We start from the raw sequence: 22,770 nt of genomic DNA on the forward strand, positions 1-22,770 counted from the left end.
TTTAGCCTTCAGTCTGGGTGCTGGAGGGAATCTATTTCAGCAAGTGGGCGCTTGGTTGCAGAGCAGGGGGCCACCACTGCCAGCTTTGCAGAGGCGCGGCGCCCCAGCAAGAAGGGCAGCCACTGGAGAGAGACCCCCATGCTCGCTACAGAACACCTCTCTGGGCTACAGCACAATGCCTGTATTTTCCACTTCAAATTGTAGTCTCTCTAACTGTTGAACATCCCCCATCACCATGTCTATAGCACTGCCTCAGTTGATACGGTGGCCCAAAACGCGAAGGCAGATGTGCCCACTGGCCACACTGGGAGCCGAGCAACGCGGGGTTTGTACAACACCTCTAACCTGATGTCTCCTCTGCTCACAGTGGCTTGTTTAACATAGCCTGCTGAGGTGCACAGGCAGCCAACATACCGTGACCCATATCACTAACACTGATAGGGTAGCAATGTGGGAAAGTGCTGAAAATTCCTGGTGTCAAAGGGAAAGCAATAGCCATGCAGATTGCTAGCCTTGATTTACAGCTACTTCAACAAGGCAACAGAGTGAGAAACCGGCAGATGTAGAAAATAAAAAGGGGCATGGGTCCCTTGGAGCATCTCTAAGTAAACTCAAGTTGCCAAGTCATTACCAGGGCAATGAAAAAAAAAACCAACAAAAACAAACAAACAAACAAAAAAAGTCAGCAAGTCAAAAAACCTGGAGCCAGTGTGGTGACAGGGATTTTTATTATTGTTTACATGTTGTGCACTTGGGAGGTGACAAGGGTGATAAAGGTGAAGAACTTGATAGAGAAACAAGGGATATAATGTTAATATAATAGAATATAGCAAAGGGTATACTGTAAAACAAACAATATAATCAGGACTGAATGGGGATAACTGTTTTCCAGCCCTGTGCCTGATCACCACAGTCTGGACCAGGACAAAAACCACACAGCCAGGAGGGACTGGCTATGTTTTTTCCTTGATGTTGATGAGGGAATACTAGAAGTGCCCTTCTTAATATTGCCAGCAGATTACATGGAGGGTGCCACCTACCAACATCGTATCTTCCTAACTCCTTAACACAGTGAAGTGTTTGTTTCACACATGGGAAATTCTGCTCAGTACAGGAGTATACCTGAGACAAATGTTTTGTAGTTAATAAAAAAAAAAGTCTGTATGCAAACCCAGCGTATTTCCATGTAAACACCTATGACCATCAATCATCATACCAAAATAAAGCATGAAATTATTCAGGTAAATTCATGATGAGGTCATGCTCACTAGCAAAGACAACTGGATAAATGATATCATTACTATTGATGTCGTAATGCAGAAAAACAAAGCAAATACAAAGCAAGATAAATTCCAACAACTTTTTAATGCTTAATCATCCTTTAGTCCAACTTTGATTTCACAATCTTATGTAAGTCTTGTAAAAAAACGATTAAGAGCTATAAATTAAAGTGTTCCTATTTTTATTTATGACAGTTTTCAAAACCAGATCATTTTCCTTTGACTGTTTTCCTCTCAAATTAAATTAAACACTAATCTTGAAGCCTAGTGTTATTTTATGCTTTTGTCAAATGAACATTTTGATCCAATCAATCATATCTTTTCTAGCTTCTTCAATATAAGGTTTATCAGCAGGTTTCATATCTTCTGGTTTCAACTGTGCAAACCCATGAACTTGTCCAGGATAAACCTTAATTTTATATGCAACTCTACAATACTGTTTCAACTTCTCCTCCAATAAGGTGATCTGTAAAAGAAAGCAGTTTTCCATTATGTTGTTGGGGTTTTTTTAAGTCTGCCAATCATGCCATTTCTCATATCTCTACATCTTTGTCTTTTCTCCATTGTCACACCTGAAGCAGGTTCTGTTGCTTAACAGATGAGAAAACCCCTCTTTGGAATGTAAGACTAAAACATTTTTTAAAAGTATGGGTGAGTCTAAGAACCTCAACAGTTAGTGCAAAGATGGTTTGGTAAATCTCACTGCCATAAAGGAACATTTCTATTCAGAGACTTAGGCTTGTAACCTAATTTTGAGCTCTGATCTTGAGAGAACATATTCCCTAAATCTCAGTGACTCTCAGTCCAAAACATTTTGATAGGCTTAGTAACAGAACTTAAGAAAACACAGAGGGTTTTTTAGTTTACTGTATAACAAAGAGACATTGCTTCCGCACAGTTTTTTGGTAAGTACACACATGCTTACACACAGAGTAATAATCATATGATTATGTACCTGTATACATGTGTAGACATTTTTGTGCTCAGTTCCATTAAAAAGTCAGAAAATAGGAGAATGAACACTTACTTTGCCCCTGCAAGCTTAATTTTACTCATTGTGCAGATTAGAGATAGTACTGTAATTATTTTCATGTTAACTTCCCTACACACAGAGAGAGAGCTCTTTATAATTCAGTGCAGAAAATAATGTATTTGAGGGGGTTTTCAGTTTGATTTTGGTTTTTTTTTTTTTAATGTAGACATTTTTCTTACATAATCTGGACAGATAGTTCAGAGAGAAAGCTTCAAGAGAAAAATATATGGCTTCAGTGTGTAATGCATGATGGAAAAAATGCATTTATGAAAATTGTGCCCCTGGGAAAAAGACACTTTCACCATAAAAAGGGGACAGGGAATGAAGGATTTGTTCTGTGCAGAGGAGACACATATCTGAGGTACAGCTCAACATGCTGAATAACACAGTTAAAAGTAAATATTGGTTTCTGAATTCCCAGAGCACACTGCCAGTTCCTCAGTTAGACCCTAGTCCTACACAACAAACTGTGCTAGAGGTGGTATGTTATTCTTGACACCGAAGAGAAGGAATTTTACTCACAGAAGGGGGCACCAGTTTCCTACCCATATATTTAACCAGCCTCTCAGATATGCTTACAATAGGGGTTATATCAGAATACAGATGACAGCCAGAAGTCAAAAAAGAGTCCACAAGATGTCATCATATTAGTCAAAATTCATGCCCAGTCTTCTGGCACAGTTCATTTTGTCTTCTTGTACCAAAAGCAATTGGTCCACATCATTAGAAAGTTCAGTTACTAAGCTGAAATTACTTTTTTCCATTCATATTTCCAAATTCAATCATCAAACTACCTGTTTGCTTGCCCATAGCAATAGTGTCCGTGTCCATGTTTTTGAGACATTTGGCTCAAACCAGCTGGATCTCCCTGCCCAGTTTCACACTCTGCTGGTCCAGCCACTCAGAGACTGATGACTGGTCTCTAGTGCATTTCTCACCTCAAAAAAGCAGCTTTGAATAACCTGAGCAAGATATGGGGGAATTTTAAACGTAAGCAAAACAAACCAGCCTGTCTGATTTTTCATACCTGAAAACAGTTTCTAACAAGCTAGGGTTTCTGTAGGAGATAAAAGAACTATGCGAAAAGAAGAAGCATTTCTAGTACAAGAGCTTACCTGATCATATGAAATAGTGTGGTCTTTCTCACCAAAAATGAAAAATGTGGGATTTAGTAAATTGTATCTTTCTTCAGAGTCCCTAATTATTCCTATAATGTTATTGAGAAACAGTGTGTTAGTGAGGTTAACATCCTTGCAAGATAAATAACAAATTAAAAGACAAAATTTGTATTTAGGTTTACTGGTTATGTACATTTTTTTAGATCAGGACAGTTTCTATTTCGATGGAGAAAAAAGCATTTGGAAAATATATTTCTCCACTCTCCAAGCACTAAAAAAAATTATAAATATTAGAGAATTACTGTGTAAAAGGAAGCAATTTTTTTCTGCTTTACAGCATTCTTAAATTTTTATACCAATATAGCATATTGCTGAAATAACCATAATTAAAATCTGCAACTCACCTTAGAGCTGAGTATTTACAGAAGGTGTTACAAAGCAATAACTAGAGTTACAAACTATGCATAGCCATGCGAGCCCATGTAAGTTTTCATGTGTTCTACACTACCATAGAGGGACACCCCAGCGGTTAATTGAGGATTTTTCAGCATCAAGTGATGTACTGCCATTCCACCCCAGGAAAACCCAACGATACCAATCTTCTTTGCATCGCTTTGTTCCTTTAGATACTTCAAGACAACATCAGCTTCCCTAAGACATATAAACAAAAGTAAACTAAGGAATCTATTGCAGAACCAATACTTGACAATTTAAGAAGTAAATTAAAAGAGGTACATGATTTTTTCTGCATCTGCACCCCCAATCATTTAAAATAGAGAATACTTAAAAAACCTATTTCAGCCCCGAGCAGTGGCTTCTATTCTTAAATGGGAGTTAACATCTCTGGTCCTAGTTTAGGGAAGTACAGGTGTAGGTACTTAAATACTTACCTGAATTGTGACCTGCTCCTTTCTTTTCAAAATAAGCAAATTTTTAATTGAATCACTTTGTCTAGGACAGGACAACTAAAGACAAGACATATCTGCAAGTAGAACAACATCTTGCATTATGGATTGTAGGAATAGATAAGCTTCACTGTGCTATCTCTACAGAGTCCACCTATTTAGATAAAGATTTATCCTGAGTATGGCATTCCTGTTGTATGAGTTAATATTAAGATATCCTACCACGTCCACATGTAATACCATATTAAAGTAGCAATTACTCAAAATTAAATTGTCAGTAACTATAATGTTTAAAAAACAGGTATTGCATGAGGTATAATGCAAAAAATATGAAAATTGGTTTTAATGTAGGCCAGAGCAGGTCAATTATTTTTTTAATTGCTAATTTCTTAGGTCTCAAGAGTTTTATCTTTTTCATTATCTGCAGTTTTATTTTTAAATGCAAACTGCATATATTAATAACTGTATTTTTAAATATTAAACATATTAGTAAGGTCATCACAGGTCTGGTTAGGCTGACAAAAAGAAATGAGAGTGACATGAGAAGGAGATCATGTCCTGAGCCTGTAGCCAGGGATTGCACTGTGAATGGATGGGATCTCTCGGATTTGGTTTGTGTGGAAGGGTGCAAAGTCATGGGAATCTTGGATTCCTTGTGCTCTGTGGATCTGACCTAGAAGCAGCTACCAGTGAAGCCTCAAAAGACAGCACAGGCATGTCCTTGAAGTGTAAATTGTTTAAGACAGGGTTCAAGTACCTGCTCACTCTTTGGAGCAGGATTTTTTACAGGTGTTAGTCATTTGTCTTTTCAAAAAATTTGCTCACAGTTTCTGCAACTATACAGTCAAAGCTTTACTGAGAGGTGTTGAAGTGAGGCTGTGACCATTGGGACCTCTTGAAAGGGTCAGAAGAATACTTGTGGCTTACAAGATGATAGCTGAGTAGAAGGGGGGTATCACTGCCTCACTATCATCTTCTGAAGTTTTAGGTTGTGGTGATAGATACTGAAGAAACAGTAATGTCTCCCATAATTCAGGGAAGCCTTGTTACAGGCACCGCTAGGCTCTACAGATTTCAGATGTCCTCTATTTCACATGGCCCTCTATTTCACATGGAGAAAAACGGTATAGCTCAACAGATATATCTCAGGTTTTGGGCAGTCTTGCAAATTTTTATGTAGTGCAGCTCAGGAGAATATCATCTGCACTTAACTTATCTACAAAGCAGAATGCAAGATGGGCAAGTGACAACTGGCAGATAACATGAGCAGTTGTGGAAAAGACTTCCTCCTTATCTTGAGGAACTGGAGGCAGAATCAGCCCTTGCGGGTGAGAGTGCTGGGTATTTCATAGCCTGTGAAATACTGGCTATGAGCCTGTGTGGTCAATATAACGTAGTTAGAAAAGGGCCCAGGAAAACAAGACAGGGACAATAAGCAGGGACGGACAGAGCAGATGATCTTTTCCAAATCCCAGCCAAGACAGTGCACAGAACCACAGAAGAACTGCCCAGAATAAGCAATTGTGTGTGTGCAGACACCTTGCCATGCTGTGAGGTGCCACTTTCAACATTTCAAACAAATTCTCCTCTTTTGTTGGATGCTTTTTAAAGTTCAAGTACAAATATATATCTTACTTGTCTACTTTCGTAGGATCATGATGTTTCATCCAGTCAGCAAAGTCAGCCCAGTGATCAGTAGTTTTCCAGGGATCTGTGCCCTTGAAGAAGTCTGGGCAGATGGTTCTGTGTGAGACATGGAATCAAGCAAACTTTTAAGTCCAGGTAGGGAGAATCTGTGAACGTCTAAATGTCTCCTAATGTCTTCTGCTCCAGAGTACACATGCACACGGTTACTATCTGAATCATATTCTACTCATCCTGTTCTGCCAATCAGTGTAGCTAAAAGTGTGTATCTTTGTACAGAAAAAAAACCAACACACAAATAAACTCTCATTATTTCCTTAGACATACTTAATACAAAATAAAGGGGATTAAGCAACTCTCCTGATTCTATTTAAGCACATATATCTCCCTGATAGTAAAAGCTAAAGCAACTATTCAAAAGGTTTGATTCTGAAAAGCTTATACAACTTAAAGATAGATACCAACATTTATCTTTTAATCACCCACACTGCCACATAAGCACAAACACTGGCACTTCGTGACTCTGCTTGTGGCTTTGTGCTCAGGTAGCCATTTTTGATGGGTCATTTTTAGTGACCTCATAGGAACATTTTGTCCCTTTGCATTTTTATTAACTCAGACTGAAACGGTATGGTTGCCCTATGTGTATGGGAAATACCATATGCCGTGCTTAGCTTTGGGCCTGGAGATTGCATTTAAGAGGAAGTGCATTTATCAGTGCATTTAAGAGGAAGACAGGAAAAACAGTTGCTTACATGTATCCATGACCTGCAATCAAATCGACTATATATCTAATATCTGGGAACTGCCATCCAAATATATCATGAATCACAATCACAGCTTTGTCTGTGAAAAAAGATGGTCTACAAACATATGCCTTGATGTGCTCAATTTGTACTTCATGTCCAAGGCACCCATATCGAGATCTTTCTCCAGTATCATATAGAAAAGGATCAGCCATTTGGAAACCTAGAAAAAGGGAAAAAAAGAGAGCAAGAAAGTCAAAATGATTTGTTAACACACATTATTATGGGCAAATAAAGACAAATGTGGCCTGCAGAAAGGAGTTCAGTAACTTCTGTAAACAGCATTGACATCCTTGTCTGAAAGGAGAGCAGAAAAAAGCAAAAGCAATGGTCCAGTGAAAAATGTCTTAGTCCCTTATATGTTATTGAGAAGAAAAATACCAGAAGCAAAGTTATAAAATTGCAAACAACCTGCACGTGTAGGTCCTGACTTTCGTGGCACGTTTGTTTTGCTCCCATGCTGCTCCATCAGCACTGGTGTGAAGCAGTATGACTTCAGATGTCACTCTGTCCCCAGGCATGGGCCATCATGCATGTCTTCATGGGGAATCCCATGCTGGTTTCTCTGAATTATGTGATAGGTAAGGACCACAGCACTCAACTGCTACAGAAAAGTACAGTGTTCGGTGATGCTCTCAGTGCTGGTGCCAGCCAGCCAGCTAATCTGTGCTCTTTGTAGCAGCACCACAGCTGTTCTGGGAGCCTATGTATCAGGTGCAGTTGGTGAAGGACTGCAGCATGGATTTGTAAATTAAATTCCAGTGCCTTAGGCCCATATGCCCTTGAAAGGGATTGCAAGAAAACAAGAAGATAATGCAAATCTCATTCAAAACAGGAGAGAGTATTTGGGTTTGTCCCTTCTCCAAAAATAGCAATTGCAGACAATGAGCCAAGAGCTGTACTAGAGAGATTAAAGTCTAAAGTCATTGTGACTCTGTGTCAGGAGCTTGGAATGGACTCTGCAAAAAAGTAGAATGTGATCCTGTAATTAAAAGTAGTGTTATAATGCATCTATACAAGGAATCCAATTAAGTCTGCAGGGGCACTGTTAATAGTAGCATTTCCTAGCCATGTACTGACTTTGAAACTGTACTTGGGGATACAGTACACACACCTGCATATACATTATGACTGTCTCCACTTCATCATTTCTGCATCAGCCTATTATTTCTGTTTGCATTGTAACATGTACATCAGAAAACTATCTAGTCTTCATGGAAGTGCAGCACAGCCTGGAAAACATGTATACCTTCCTCAGCTCTCTATTAACCGCAGCAGCGGAGAGCTAGGTTTACTGAGTAATGGGAAATTTTGCCTAGGCAACATGGACACATTTGGAACCACAGCACAGGCAGATTGAAGAACAGAGAATCGGTGACACAGAGACTCACCACTTGCTTATGCCTCACACAACAGTTCCCAGCTTGTGCTCAATAACAGCATCCAAATTTTGTATGTGTTTAGCCTGCCTTATACCCAAGACAATCAGCCTTCCCAACGTGCAGTGCAGAGACATCATTCTTCCTCATCGTCTCCCCATCCTGGGCAGGGCCAGCACTGTGTTTGAGCAAATATGCTCGATTACAGCTGTAACCCCTGGCTGACACCATGGTGTAGAGAGAGATACAGGAACTGATCTGTGGATTTGCTGCTAGAATCAAGCTCCTTCAGAAATAGCCACGAGGTGGATGATCTCACATTGTGAGTAATCCCCTGTGCTGATAACTGAGAACTGATTACATTTGTTAATTGCTCTCCCACCTTTCTCAACATGTGAATGTCAGGGTTGGTTCTAGGAAGCTTAAAGTAGCCTGAACTTCAGGACTAAAATCTCCATTGTTTTGGCATCATCTGAAGGTGGAAGTTGTAACACGCATGGGAAAGTATCTCCTAGTTTAATCCCCCCATAATACACCTGAAAATGCTTGAGATGTCCGTTCATGCAAAAGTGCTTCCTATCTCTTTGTTTTTTACCTAAGATGAATGAACTTGTTGAAGTGCAAGAGACTGCCTGAAGAATTCAGAGGCACTCCCAAAGACAGCTAACACCACTGGCTTCTGAGATGGCAGCCACAATCTTATTCCACTAAGGTCTTTTGTTCAGAAGGGCACAACCTATGGTGTCCCCTTCAAGGAAGTAGTGTTTAGGAGGCATTAAGCATTGCAATAATTGTGAAACAAGCTACTCTCTATCTGTTGGTTGCTTCCCAGAAATCACTTTTTTGGCTTATCTTCATGGATGCCTACTCAGCTGGCTCTTCTCCAGGCACCAGGCTGTGCAGCATGTTAGTAAATAGCCACACCTGAACTGCTTAGAAGTCTTCAATGGGATCCTGTTCAGTCAGAAGCTTTATTTGTTCCCGCCCAGTTTGTCCCACGCAATGTGGTGTGGCAAAGCAACAAGCCAGGATATTTCCTACCTGTCCTGTCTCACCTCATTCCCTCTTCCCACCAATTTCAGCCATTACACTTTTCCTTTTCCTGCTTTCCCTGTGGCACAGTTCCAAGCAGGCGGCATCTCAGCTTTACATCCTGCTCCTCATCGCTAAGCTTCAGCACAGAGGAGACGCAGGGCCCCGTGGGAAGCGAGGAACAGGAGAAAAACTGACTGCTGCCAACAGGGAAAAAAAGACTGATGTCCATGAGTCTGATGACATTCTTCTCATTAAGAGAAGGCCTTCTTATGGCTTCTCCTTCTCACCAGTAGTCCTGCTCTCCCTTGGATGTCTTGATACAATTCAGCTTTTGTGCAAGTAACATAAAAACTGAGGAGAGTTATTTACTGTTATCACAAGGCACACCTGGGCTCCCTCGGGTGTAGGACAGACCTGAACTAGTACATTTTAAGGGAGCAACAAATGACATGGTTAAATCCTGCCGAGTCTTAGTTTTCAATAGGAAAAACCAAATCCTTACTTATAAGGTGAGGCTAAAAATCTTTAAAAAACAATCAGGTAAAACAGGGGCAAAAATAGTCCTAAGGATAATCCCCACTTCTCAGAAAGCTGAGTACGAGCACATGACCTCAAAGTGCTGTGCTGTTTGGCAGGACCTTGGACTAGTCATGCCAAGAGGTGACATCTCTTCCTTTTTCCTGCATCCAGTGATAACATTTTAAACTCCAGCAGTAATTTATTTCAATGGTAAGTGCTCTAATGGGCCAAACAGGGAATAGAATGGGAGTTCATTACCATAAAGGCAAAAGAAATTAGGATGGTCCTTTAATGCGATCTTGCTACTGGTGGACATGAAATGGTTACCAGTGTCCTCAGAATTATTGCTGTGCCACAGTTGGCAGCAAGCACTCAGAATGCAATCGGTCTTTCCCAAAGTTGACACCCTTTATCTTCACCTTATCTGCTCCCTAATAGTTGACTTTGTGCATTTTTTTACTGAAACCAAAACAAAAGTCTCTCTTTAAAGGAGTGTTTTTTGCTGAATGTTTCCTGCCTTTTCAAAGAGCTATAACTAATCGCTTTGCAATTTCAGATTCCTCCCTTTTAGCACAGTTAAAAGTAGTTAGCAGTTCTCTGCTGCCAACTCAGTCTTTGTGGACCAGTTTGCCATCACATACCTGGAGTACAGGATCCTGTTTTAGCCCAGCTCGCCTCTTCTGCTCAGTGAAACACCAGCTAGTTCTTTCTAGACACAAAAAGAAGAAAACCAGTTCTGCTGACAGTTTTGCTCCTGCTGCTGCCCATCCAGTTTCCAGGTGCTCTCTTCAACTCTTGTGCAGACTTTGGGATTGGGAGGTGAGGAGGAGAGGCTTAGCACAGGAGTCATCCCGGCCGGAAGGGGTGGGGACAGCTCATGCAGAGAGGCAGGGTGCAGCAGGCTCCGCATCGCTTGCCTTTCACCCTACCTTTTACTTATTCATTATTTAAGGAGTGTGCAAAGCAAGATGCACACAAACACTATACTGCTCTTATTTTTTTATATCTCTAAATATATGTAAATTCTAACAAAATAGTTCAGAGATGTTGAAACAAGGCTGCTGAGTCTTATTATCAGCACACTTCAGTTTTCTGGGAGAACTTCCCTTTCAGACCTGTACACTACAAAGTGAATGATGTGTGTGATGCAACCGTTTAAGATACTGCAGAATCTTTACACCACAGCATTCATAGCGAAGGCATTTAGCATCAGTGGTGCATTTGCTGATGCATTGTTAAATTCAGAGATGTATTTTTATAGTACAGTCATGCACTTTTATTGTTCAGAATAAAAGTCTTTAATGGAATTTGTGCCAAATTAAGATTAATCCATGCTGGCAAACTTGCAGCATAAAAACATGGAAGTTTCCCTAGCACTCAAAAGAAACATATTACAGCCACACCCACAAGTATTCCCAACAAGTCCAAAAGTGTTCCAGGTTATTTTTGGTTAGACTTGCTTTCAACAAGTTAAAAACATTTGAGTCTGAGCTGGTTGTTATTGATGGTGGCTCATTGAAATTTTCCGTTCCTATTTCCATAATGGCCTTGTATGCAAGGAACTTAGCCCTCAGGCTGATGCCTACTATAGCTTTAGTTTTTCTTGATGTCTGCGCATTTAATTTTCTTGATGTGTGTATGCTGGGGGGGAGGAATGAGAGAGACCAAAGACCTCAAAGAAAATGACAATGTCATTTCAAGTCAAAGATCAATAAAGAAATTTTGATCCTAAGTATATATGACAAACAAGTCCCGCAGTCACTCTGTAGATGCTCAGCAGTACTCTGTGTGGTAGTGACCACTGTGTAATCTGAGGACTATGTAAAACAGGTGATGGCTGGTTTCAATTCACCAAAATTCAGGTATTTACAATGAGGATGTCTACATGTCAGCAAGGTGACTACACTCCCACAGTTGTCATAAAAATTTAGGGTGTGATTCACACTCAATGGGTGTCTTCTTTAGAATGAAATGGATAGTCCCCTAGATGCCACCACTTGTGCTCATCATGGAGTTTAATGGCAGTCTACCCACCTAGTGCAGGTGTAGATTGCTGTGCTGAGTGCATCATCACTCAGGTAAGATAAGTCCCACCTCTGTGTGCTGTGGGAGCCACACACCACTCGAAATTAAGGTTTGTCACGACCTGACAGAGGGTGTTTGTCCTGTCATACCTGTCAGTAGCCTTGCACATCAGGATTGTAAAAGAAACCATTAAAAAGATTGCTTGTGTTGCAAGGGAGGGAGTGGGGAGAGTTCACTGAAAAGATCCCATTTTTACTTTGATATTAACAGCATCTTGCTTGAGCTTGCCTAACCCGACCTGAGAGGGCATGCTGTACTCAGATCTACAAGACCAAAATACTGTCTTCCTACCTTGCCTCTGCAGAACTTGGGTCCATCCAAGCTGCGGTCCCCTGTGGAACAGATCGGGCCAGCAGAAGCAGACATCTGATCCCACATGCATGTCACAACCGAGTCCTGTCTTTCTGCCCAGCATCTCTGATTGGGGGTGGTTAGGGTGAAAGGAGACCAAAGGACTCACTCTGCTGTAATGCAAGCCTTTGCCTACACACTGTGATTATGTTTGACCTGCAAATCCTAAATCATTTAGATCTCACATACTTGAAGTCTGTCTCTTTCTCTCTAAGATATAATCACCTCTGTAATGGACTCAGTATTATGGAGTTCATTGCATCTGTGCATGTCCCACAGTCTCAAGCATCTTACACATTTATTTTTTTAAGCTTGCTGTGAACATCTCTGGTTTTAGGGTTTAAAAAGAAAAAGAAAGGAAGAAGACAAAGAAGGGTTGGAGTGAGCACAACAGATGCACCTGTTCAAACACACAGTGGTTGAATTTCTCCTTCACCTGAAACACACAGCTTTTTTTTGTTTGGTTTTATTTTTTTTTCTCCCCGAAGGTTTGCACCAATACTGCTCCAATTGCTTCTCTTGGTTTTATAGAAATGGGTGTGGAATAAAACCTTAAAGTAAATTCTCATGACTGTTGGCTGCATTTTTAGCTGTATGTTAACATAAGCAACAAGATCGTAGGACATGCAAGCCTGTTGTCCCGAGGCAAAATAGAAAAGTATTCCCTCTCAGACAACTACTGATAGATAAAACCCCAGAAAGGCAAGTACTCTGCTGGTATCTAGTGCAGAAGTGAAAGAGTCCAACAGAGAGACCAACGGACAGGCTTAATTAAACATGCCCCTTTTACTGTCACCTGGTACAGTATTTGGAGTGCTTCTGGTAGCAGTAGACTTGTCAGAAAGTTATAATTACTAATGTTATATTTATGTTGTGAAAAACCTGTTCAAAGCACCTATGATAAGTGATGCTCTGCTTGCAGCCTAGAAGCTGCAGATGAGGCCAGAGGGATGGTGAGGACCCCTCTCCTCTTGCATGGGTCCTGCTGGCAACAGCAGCCCTGCTAAGGAGTTACCACCACTGAGGGTACTTTGTGAGGAACTGGCAGAGAGGCTCTCAGGAAGGGTTAGCAAAGAGGCATGGTGGGATGGGGTCTGAACAGCACAGCTCAGCGAGGCCAGCTGTAACAACAGTGAGGGCTCCATATCCAACACCTGCCCCGAGAGCAAGAGGCATCCTTTGGGAGTGGGGTGGCTACAGCAGGGGAGCATAGCTAGTCCATCTCACACATCATCACTGAAAAGAGAGCTTAATAAGTGGGCTTATAAAATGGAGTTGGGTTTGGGGGTTTTGCTTCTGTATGTTGCTCTGTATGTTGATTCCTTTTCCTCCATCTAGTAAAAGGCTGCGTATCTAAACTTATCTACTGAGTCATCACTTTGGAGGGAAGAGAAACAGCTTAACAAATCTGATTTCATTTTCCAGGTTTTGGCTTCAGCCTCTAGTTAGTGCTTGAGTAAAGACCCTTGGAAACTGGGCCAGCTCTTGTTATGGCAAATCAAGGCTTGGCAGAAGGTTTACATGTACAGATACTTTCACTGTCATTGGTGAAAACTAGTCTCACACTTGAAACAATTTTGTTCTTTACCATTTATTTACCTAGCGTGGTACTCTGGAGTTTGTGTCTGCCTTTGCCTGGAGCATTAAAAAAATCTCCAGGAATTCTCTGATTCAGTTTGAAGTGAGGCATATGCCTGCTCTTTCCCATGCTTTCCCATGTGTCTAAGAAGAAAGACTCCTAAGTCTCCTCTGTGGGAGTGACCTTATCTGCTTCATCTGGTGCTGGCAGGCACCGCCGCGTTCCTTGCACTAAGCAGAGCACCCACCATTCCTCACAGGGCACCAGGACCCAGGCCAGGGCAACTGCTCCTTCTTTGTTATTAATCTTCGTATCTTTTGCCATGCTCCCACTCCCCTGCATTTCCACTTGCTGCTAAAAAATAGTGAACTCGATCTGTCGTCATCTCTCCCCTTTTGCTATCTCCCCCTTGCATCTGTCCCCTTCCCTGGCTTTCCACTCTGCTTCATTTCTGTAAGTTATTTCAAGCCACTGGTGTCAAGTGGTTTCTGGTTCTCCCTTTTAATGTCCATCTGAGTGTCCCATTTTTCTTCTGGGCTGGCTAGGGTCAGCTCTCAGAGTACACAACTCCTTTCCTCCCTAAAATCAAAAGTATGGCTCTGACCACAGGGACAGAAGGATGATCAGCAAAAAAATGTTTTCAAATAAGTATGTTGCTAATTTGCTTGTTGGCATGTAGAACTGGTTGACATAACAGCTTCTGGGTTTCTCATGCCTGGTTTGGATAAATATTTACCTAAAATAAATTGTGACTGGTTAGTCTCAAATTTCCTATTTTTGCTGAAAGAGCCTGTGGGATTTCAGAGGGTGTGTTTTGTGAACTTTATAGAAAAAGGGTGGAGTAAAACTGTAATGATGCCAAAACAATAACAGGAAAAGTATTTTAATATTGCAGGTGACATGCAAAGAGGCGTATGAAAATTACCTAACACTGTTCAGGTGTTTCTAGGTTATTCAGTAGCTCATCACTTTATTAAGAAACACTTCAAACGGAATTTTGGTATAAGGCACATGACTCCGAATAATAATGAATATTAATAACAATATATAAGGAAAACAGTATATTTTGGAGCAATGGCTCCAAAATAGGTACCCCGGATCAGATGCTGCATTACTATTGCAATGAACAATATCAATAGAGACATAAGCAAGACAATAGAGTTAAGATTACATGGATAATTGCATGGATTATGGTCTGATTTCCTTATCTAAAACCCTGAACATCTATTTTATGCATGATTTAAGAAGATGTCTATTATTTTTTCTTACTAAATATTTTGTTTTCTTCTGTAAAACTACAAAAATTTTGAATCAAGAAATTACTAAAAAGTACTTTTCCTTTCAGTTATCCACCATTCAGACAATCACCTTCAAGGACGAAGTAATTCCATGTATTTAGTCATTGAAATTTGAATTTTGTATGCAGAATTTTCCCCATAAAATGTTGATTTTAAAATAGATTTATTTGGTCTGTCTTGCTCCAGGGCACAAGTACTTTTTTTTCTTTTCCTTTTCTTTATTTGGTATGAGTTATCTCATACAAAACTCATCCAATGTTCATTTTATATTTCAGGAATTTTCTGGGATTAATCAGCTAGAAGGGGGTAATTTTGTTTGCTTGTAATTGGAGCTGTGATTGTGCTAAAATATAAACACAATTTTGGTCTTCAGTACAGATAAGTTGCCTTGGATAAAAAGCTGCTCTTTGTGCCAGTAGAATTTACCCCACTTTTCAGAAGAGGCAATTTTCATGAGCAGAAGTCTGGCTTCTCCTCTGTAAACTCTTAGTGTGCACTTGAACAGTTTAATCTGGCCGAGATTTTAAAAAAGATCCTTTTTAAAGCCAAGAGCACCCAAAAATCTCCACTGACATATGATCCCCCACAGGTTGTACAACTTCTAGATGACCACTATGGTCTTTTTTCCTAACTGGAAACAGGGAAAATGTTTGGTACTGTCACCAATTATTGAATTCTGGCAAAAAATTACTATACTGAATCAGTGTTTTAAACTACAAAATTTTAAAGCTCCAGAGCTCCAGGGAAAAAAAACCAAAACTTTTCCCCATGTTTGCTTGACTTCTGCAAACATGTCTACACTTAGTAATCTTGGTCTGGATCCAGGCAGCTTTGGACTGTATCCCACAAAGCAATACAGACGCCCAAATGCAACATCAAAGCAGCAAGTTGAAGGAAAGTAAATAAAAGAGCTTCTAATTATGTTACAAGGTAATTACCATACATAAATAAATTCAGAGCAATTAAGGTACTTTATTAAATAAATTTCCAGAGAGCACCTGTTCTTACCTTTTTTCTTAAAGCAAAATAATGAACTTTGACCTAGCAGAAAGAAATTACGTTTCAGTGTAATCCTGCAAATGGTTGAGTCTGTGCTGAGAGTGAGTGTACCTACTCTACAGTCTCTCCCAGTTTAGCAAAATCAGTCTCTAAGAGCCCCTGAGCATACAGTGAAATAAACACATCATGGAGGATCTCAGAAGACAGAAAGGGTCTGGGCAGGGAAGGGGCCAGCCCACCATGTGTCTCCTGCCCAGTGCTGCCCAGGTGGGCACAGGCAGGCACGCGGGCAATGTGCATTACATGTGGGAGGCAAGGCTTGGGCCAGGGAGACAAACCCAACTGCAGGCACTGCCCACCCTGCCTGGTTCAGAGAGGATGTCTGCTGCGTGTGGCATCAAATGCAGCAGTGTGGAAGCAGTTGTCTCCCCCTGCCCACCCAGACAGCTGCCCCTGCCCACCTGGAGAGTTAAAACTTTTGCAAGGGCTGTTTGTGCCAAAGCAGCTGTGCCCACAAGGAGTGAACTCCCAAGCTCGCTCTACCACAGCTCATTTGTGAACTAGTGAGTTTCAGACTGGAGGTTTCAGCAAGGAGAAAGCATGAGCTTAAGCAGGAAACTTCAAGGCTTTACCAGATTCCCCTAAGGGCTGATATTAGCACCTCCAGCCCTAACAACTGCTAGCACACTGCTTCCTTCTGGTCTGAAACAAATGGATCTCCATTGTTTGACAAGATCTCAGAAAGCTGATAAGTGATGGGCCATGAGGGAAAAAGCTTAGGGGCACCTTACTGAATCCATCGCAAGGTTCCTCACTAAGGCGCCTTGATTTTCCCCTTTTTTCCCCAGGAAGCTATAGAGATGATGGCCTGTCCTGTACCTGACACAGCAGCTACCAGCAGGCAGGCCCCTTCCAGAGCCCTGTCTTGAGCTGCAGCTCAGACCTCAGGCCAGGTTTGACTGTTCACTACAGCCTGTTCTCCTGGTTCAGAAGGAAAAAAACAACCCAAACCTGAAACCCTTCCCCAGCAAGCTGAAATCAAATCCCCAGTCACCTGCCTGTCTTCAAAGAGACCAGCAGTCTGCACCACAACTTATTAGCTTCCCCAAATCTCACAGCTTGCTTGTAGGTTTGCTTGGGGAGCTCAAATAATTTTTTTGAGAGAAATCACCACTTGCCTCTACCAAGCCAGACCCCAGTGGGTTTCCTTTCCTCCTTGTGCAAACCTTCTTGTAAGCCCAGATACTAACAACAAACAAGTTCTCCAGGGTATGGGTGATCTTCCAGCTTTTAATCTGGATAAAGAGGGGGAGAGAAAAAAGGGAAATTGGCCATCTTCTCCACAGAAGGAATTCATGGAGCCTCTACCGTAACATACTCTTTCTCATGGGAAAGTGATAGATTGACATTAATGGGATAGCATTTGTCTGAATATCCACACAAAAAATAAAACTTTGATATAAAGGTGATAGGAATAACACTGTGGGAGGAAGTCTTGGATAGGCTGGTCCTGAAGGAAGGACCCAGGACTTTCTATCCAAGACATATGCCCTCAGTGCGGCCTTGAAGATTTAACATAAATAGGCTGTGTCAGAGATCCATGTTCAAGCTACTGCTCCACAATGCTCATCCGTGTGGAGACTGCCATACCCACATGGCTACTTCTTACCCACTGCCTTCTCTGGGAGATCCTGCCTTTGTACAGCTACTTATATTTTTGTGTGAGCCGGAACCAGAAGCCTGATTCCACTTGTTCCAGACACCAGTATACTACTAGCTATTCCAGCATTCCCTCTCTGGTTTTCAGCAAAAATCAGTGCCTGCTGCTGATCTTTTTCCCTGAAATTTCTTCAAAAGTGGCACCAAAACTGAATTTTGATCACATGGATTTTGCTGATGATATGTATTTATCCTTAAAAAAAATAAATCAGCCAGTTCATTTCAGTTCCTCAGAGTTAAAACCCATGGTTTAGCTGAACACAACCATTTCTGTATATTATGCAATAATCATAAGTTCTTCCCTGTGAGAAAAGATGTAAATGCCAATGTTTTCAAATATAAAGCTCTGAGAGTAAAATGAATTCCCAGGAACAACTACTACATATTACGTGAGTTGAGAGCAAACAGTAAGCATGGCATGACTCAGAAGAACAGCGATGAAACTGCACATTTCTCAGTGAACTTGTGGATTATGCAAATAGATTCAGAAAATAAACAACAGACTCCTGCCTTGGCATTTGTAATTAGAGCTCTTCATTACCATGCAAGATGATTTTATAATATAGGTTTGTTAAAAGGCCTGTTTTATGTTTTCTGCTTTGATGGGATTAAAAGGTTTTGTGAAGTTTGGGAAACAACCAGTTTCCCTAAATGCAAACTTGATTTTGCACATTTCACCTGGGTGCAGTTCAGAGTAATTTTTGATGTGTTTCTGTTCATCTTTCAGGCAGCTGAACTACTGGCAGTTGTCTTGTTTACTTCTGAAAACCTCCCAGAGAACCTGCAGACTTCAAAGGCTATTAGGAACTCTCCATATTCTTTAAATATGGTATCTTTTTTGAGGAATTCATCTTTCTGTGATGTCCCAACAGCAGCTGAAAGTCAACAATTATAACCACCTTGTCACACTTTTAACTTTCTTTTCCTTTGTACTAAATGGCTCTCCCTTTATATTAAATGCATATTTTAAAAAGAAGATTTTTTTTTTCTGAAAACAAGAAAAATACGGGTCTTGATGGCTTCAGACTTAAAAAACACCCAAGCAAGGCGGAGATGCTGAAGAAGAAGCCAAGCTCAAGAGAAGCTCAGAAGAGCCAAGCCCCTACAGGTCCTGGTCCTGCAATGCATACCACTTTCCCAAGGCCCCATTCACTTTATTCCCTGGGCTCCAGCAGGGACTTTGATTTGTCCATGGAGCACAACACTTAACACATATGGCAATTTTCTAAGTACAATGGATTTAGGATGGATACTCAAGTGAGTAAAAATTTGTATCTTTCAGCTTCCAACTCTCAATAAAATATTGTCATATTAAATACCTGAAAATGAGTAGGCAAAGCATCTTATTGAGTGTCTGTGATATGTGATACTAAAGTGCAGGACATTAGTAACTACCTTTAAGAAACTGACAGAGATCAATATAGCAACTGGAATACAGCAAGCAGGGAAAGCGTGATGGAAAAGTCATTGAACTATCATTACATTTTAGTAAATGGCTTGTTGCTCTGCATATTATAAAGATGGGTTTTCAAAACCAGAAAGAGGTCTTTGATATCTTTCTAATGACATGTCTTTCTAAATTAACCCTTTTTTGGTAAGGATGGCTGATCTGGGATTGATCCTACATCTAAAATCTAGAAGCCGATCCAAAGTGTACTGCATGATCATACACGATCCAAGAACATTTCAGATATAAACATGAAAGATATATTAACCTAAGTACATCAACATATGTACATAAGCATACATATTCAAAACCCAATTTTGGACTGCAGTGAGAAAATCTAAAGCAGAAAACCAAGCGCAAGCTGTCTTTGCTGCACAGATTTCCAATTCACCTACATTCACAGATCCCCATTGCTCAGAGAAACTAGACAGCTCCAGGTCATCTTTCTCCAACCTACTTGGGCTTCCTCCTGCCGTTGCAAGATAAAGGCCGCTGGTGAGGACACATCAATTCACACACGCACACTGCTCAGTCAGGCTGTGCTGACATGCTGCCAGACTAGATCCAGTCCTTTACAGTCAGGCTCACCCAACAGGCTCCTCACATGAGGCCATTTGGTGTGTCAGTGCTGGAGCAGTCCCACACCCCATCCCTGTCCCCTGCCTCCTCCCTGGTGGGAAGCTAAAGCCTCTCTCCTCTTGACTTTGGACTGCTTGATACTGCCAACAGGACATTTTAGCAGGTAGCATTTTGCACAGAATTTCCTAGATTTGAACCAAAAATTCACTGAATGTCATTAGGATGATGGTGACCCCTACCTGGGCCCTCAGCAATAAGGCAAGGTTAGAAAGTCCCGGCACATTCTTCCCACATCACCCTGGAGAGAGGGACAAAAGCCAGTCCCTGGGGCAGGAGGAGGGACTGCTCCCTGCTGGGGCTGAAGGACCACGGCACTTTCTGCAGCTGAGTGGAGGCAGAGGCCGTCAGCCGCTGGCACATCGCCCAGGTGCTCCTGGGGGAAGCACTCGGTCCCCAGAGCTTTCTCCCCAACCACCTCCAGCCCCAGCTGAGCACAGGCAATGGGTGACTCAGCTCAAGGGGTTCTGGAAGTCGTAGGACATGATCTGGGGTTAATTCTAGTGACAGACGATACAGCAAAATACGGCAGCCTGAGGCAGGACAGCAGATCCGCAGCCCCTGGTGACTCACTCGTTCAGCTGCCACCAGCGCTGGCAAGGTCCAGGGCAGCTGTGCAGGATGCTGCTTCCGATGTTGAAGGCTTCAGACATTTGGAAATGCCCTGGGGCTGCTCAGGTAATAGGCTTAATCAGGTGGCAGCATTCGAGGCAACAGGTTTCCCAATATCGACAGCTGTTTGTTTCATGACCCATCACATTGCCAGATGCCCTCAGCCGGGTGCCTACCACCCTGGTCCCTGCCTGGCTGGCCCGCTGCATGATGCTCCATCTCTGGCACCCTCTTCTCCAAGCCACGGAAGCCCCTGCCGGGGCCGAGCAGAGGTGCCCTCTGTGGCACCCCTGGAGCTCCGTCACCTCTCTGGATCTGCCCATGCTCCTGCTCTCCAGGTCTCTGTTACCATGAGGCTGTTTCATTGCACGTTCCATAACCTTCCTGTGGACTGAGCTTAGGCTGACTGGCCTGTAGTTCTCTCGATTGTCCTTCTCCACCTTGAAGATGGCTGTGACACTTGGCTTTTTCCCATTTTCAAGGATGTCCCCCTGTTACCAGCTCTTGACTTCTTCTAGCCTCCCTCCTAGCCCTGCGTCCTCTCAGTCACCTGCACACCCCTCTCCTCCCAACTTATCACACTCACCTTGGCCATGCTATTCACCATAATCCTTTCCACCATGGTTGGCATCTGTGTAGCTCCTGGCTGCCCTTCCCACACTTCTGCAAGGCAGGACCCCGCTGCAGAGGAGAAACTCTGCTTGCCCAGCTTCAGATTATGCCTATCAGGTCTAAGATTGAGGGAGGACAACAGAGTTGTCCATTTGCTTTCCTTGAAGCTACTGTGAGGTTCGGGCCTCCCAGAGAGCTCCCTGTCCTTTACTGTACAAAATTCTCCCCTGTCCCTTCCATAGAAGCAGGATCAGGAGCTGGCTCAGGGGGACCAGGAGTATGTAAGGACAGCAGACAGAGGGCATGCCCTCATAAGGCTATAATTTGAAGACCCCTGCTTTCTTCCTGATAAAAGACTGTTGGAAGAAGGGTTCGCCGGAGTCAAGAAGACGCTCAATATGAGTTACGCATCTTGCTCAACTTTATTAGTTTCTAACACTACTTATATAGAACCGATACACATGCATATTCGTAAAGCAGAAATATAATTGGTTAGTAGTCTCTAAACGTGCGTGGTTCTCACACCCCTAATTATCATGACTAAAATAAGAATTCTATCCATGTAGCTAATTGTGTTGCTGTGCTTCAGCCTTGTAGTTTGTTACTCCCCATTTTCCCATACCGGTCCCTATCTTACTTGGCTCTGCACCTGCTTTCCCAGCAGCTGTAGCTTGTTACAGCCACGGCCTGTTGGCACAACATAATTACTTGGTCTCAGGATTCAAGAATAGCTCAAGGCTACCTTTTTTGTTAACTTCAGCACAATTCTGATTACACGCCTATTCTAATACCAGGCCTGGATTGTGCAGATCTTCAGAGATTCTAAGGCCACGCTTCTGCAACCGTTCTTCTACAGAAGATTAGTAAGAAAATAGGAGAAAGGAAGAAGGGAACTAAACTTGAGGGTTCAGGGAAAAACTAAAGAGCAGAACCCCCTTTGCCACAGTGAAAATTTGGTACGGGTTTATGACAGCAATTTGTGTTTTCAGTGCTCAGCTGATAAGGACTCAGAAAATACAGGGTCTCAGAAGACTCTTCCTTCTAAAGCAGAGATAAACCAGACACTCCTTCCTAAAGCAGGGACCTTCCCAGACACTCCTCTTTGAAAAGGACAGATTCCAAACAGGTTTGTTCTCAGGAGCTAAATGAGGATGCTGAGTGAGCTGAGCTGCTCAGATACTCTTCAGACCCCCTGAGGACAAGGCTGTGAGAAAGAAATACCATACACTGCTATTTCTGTGTGTTTCATCATCTTTGTGAGATGACACTTTAGCACTTTTAACAAGGCAGAGGCCCTAGCAGAGGCCCATCTGACATCATGACTCCATTAGAAAATGAGCGTAACAAAATGTTTAATTGATCCACAGAGCAAAGAAAATGTAGATTTTGAATAGTAAATGTGTTTGATTTTCCATGTCAGTCATCCAACTGAAAATCTACTTCACTGAGCTAAGCATTTTGCTCTCCTCTTCAGACATCAAAAGCATTAAGTGGTTCCTTCACTGTATTCACTGACCTTACACTGAAGGCAGTACACACAGCAAATACATTATTGCTATAGGGAAACAAGAAAAAGCTGGGGTTTATGCCCAAATTCTCAGTGCAAAAGCTGCAGTGAAGCAAAAGTTACTACAGAAATCCACCTCCTAAAAGAGAGGTCATTGACTCTGATCAACCTGTAATAACTCTGACCTTTAGACCACAGCTCACTTT

General features: G+C 41.9%; 1 protein-coding gene across 1 annotated transcript; it reads right to left on the reverse strand.

Moving 5' to 3' along the window:
- Positions 1–1,460: 1,460 nt before the first annotated feature.
- On the reverse strand, positions 1,461–6,941 carry LOC130146576 (carboxymethylenebutenolidase homolog). The gene is made up of 5 exons (XM_056332838.1): positions 6,736–6,941; positions 5,972–6,079; positions 3,940–4,082; positions 3,429–3,520; positions 1,461–1,746 (listed from the first exon to the last, which is right to left on the reverse strand). Exons 1-5 carry the CDS (start codon positions 6,939–6,941, stop codon positions 1,567–1,569), a joined length of 729 nt encoding a protein of 242 aa, XP_056188813.1. The 3' UTR covers positions 1,461–1,566.
- Between the last annotated feature and the right edge of the window lie 15,829 nt (positions 6,942–22,770).

The sequence above is a fragment of the Falco biarmicus genome, chromosome 3, assembly GCF_023638135.1.
Source record: "Falco biarmicus isolate bFalBia1 chromosome 3, bFalBia1.pri, whole genome shotgun sequence".
NCBI classification, from domain to species: domain Eukaryota; kingdom Metazoa; phylum Chordata; class Aves; order Falconiformes; family Falconidae; genus Falco; species Falco biarmicus.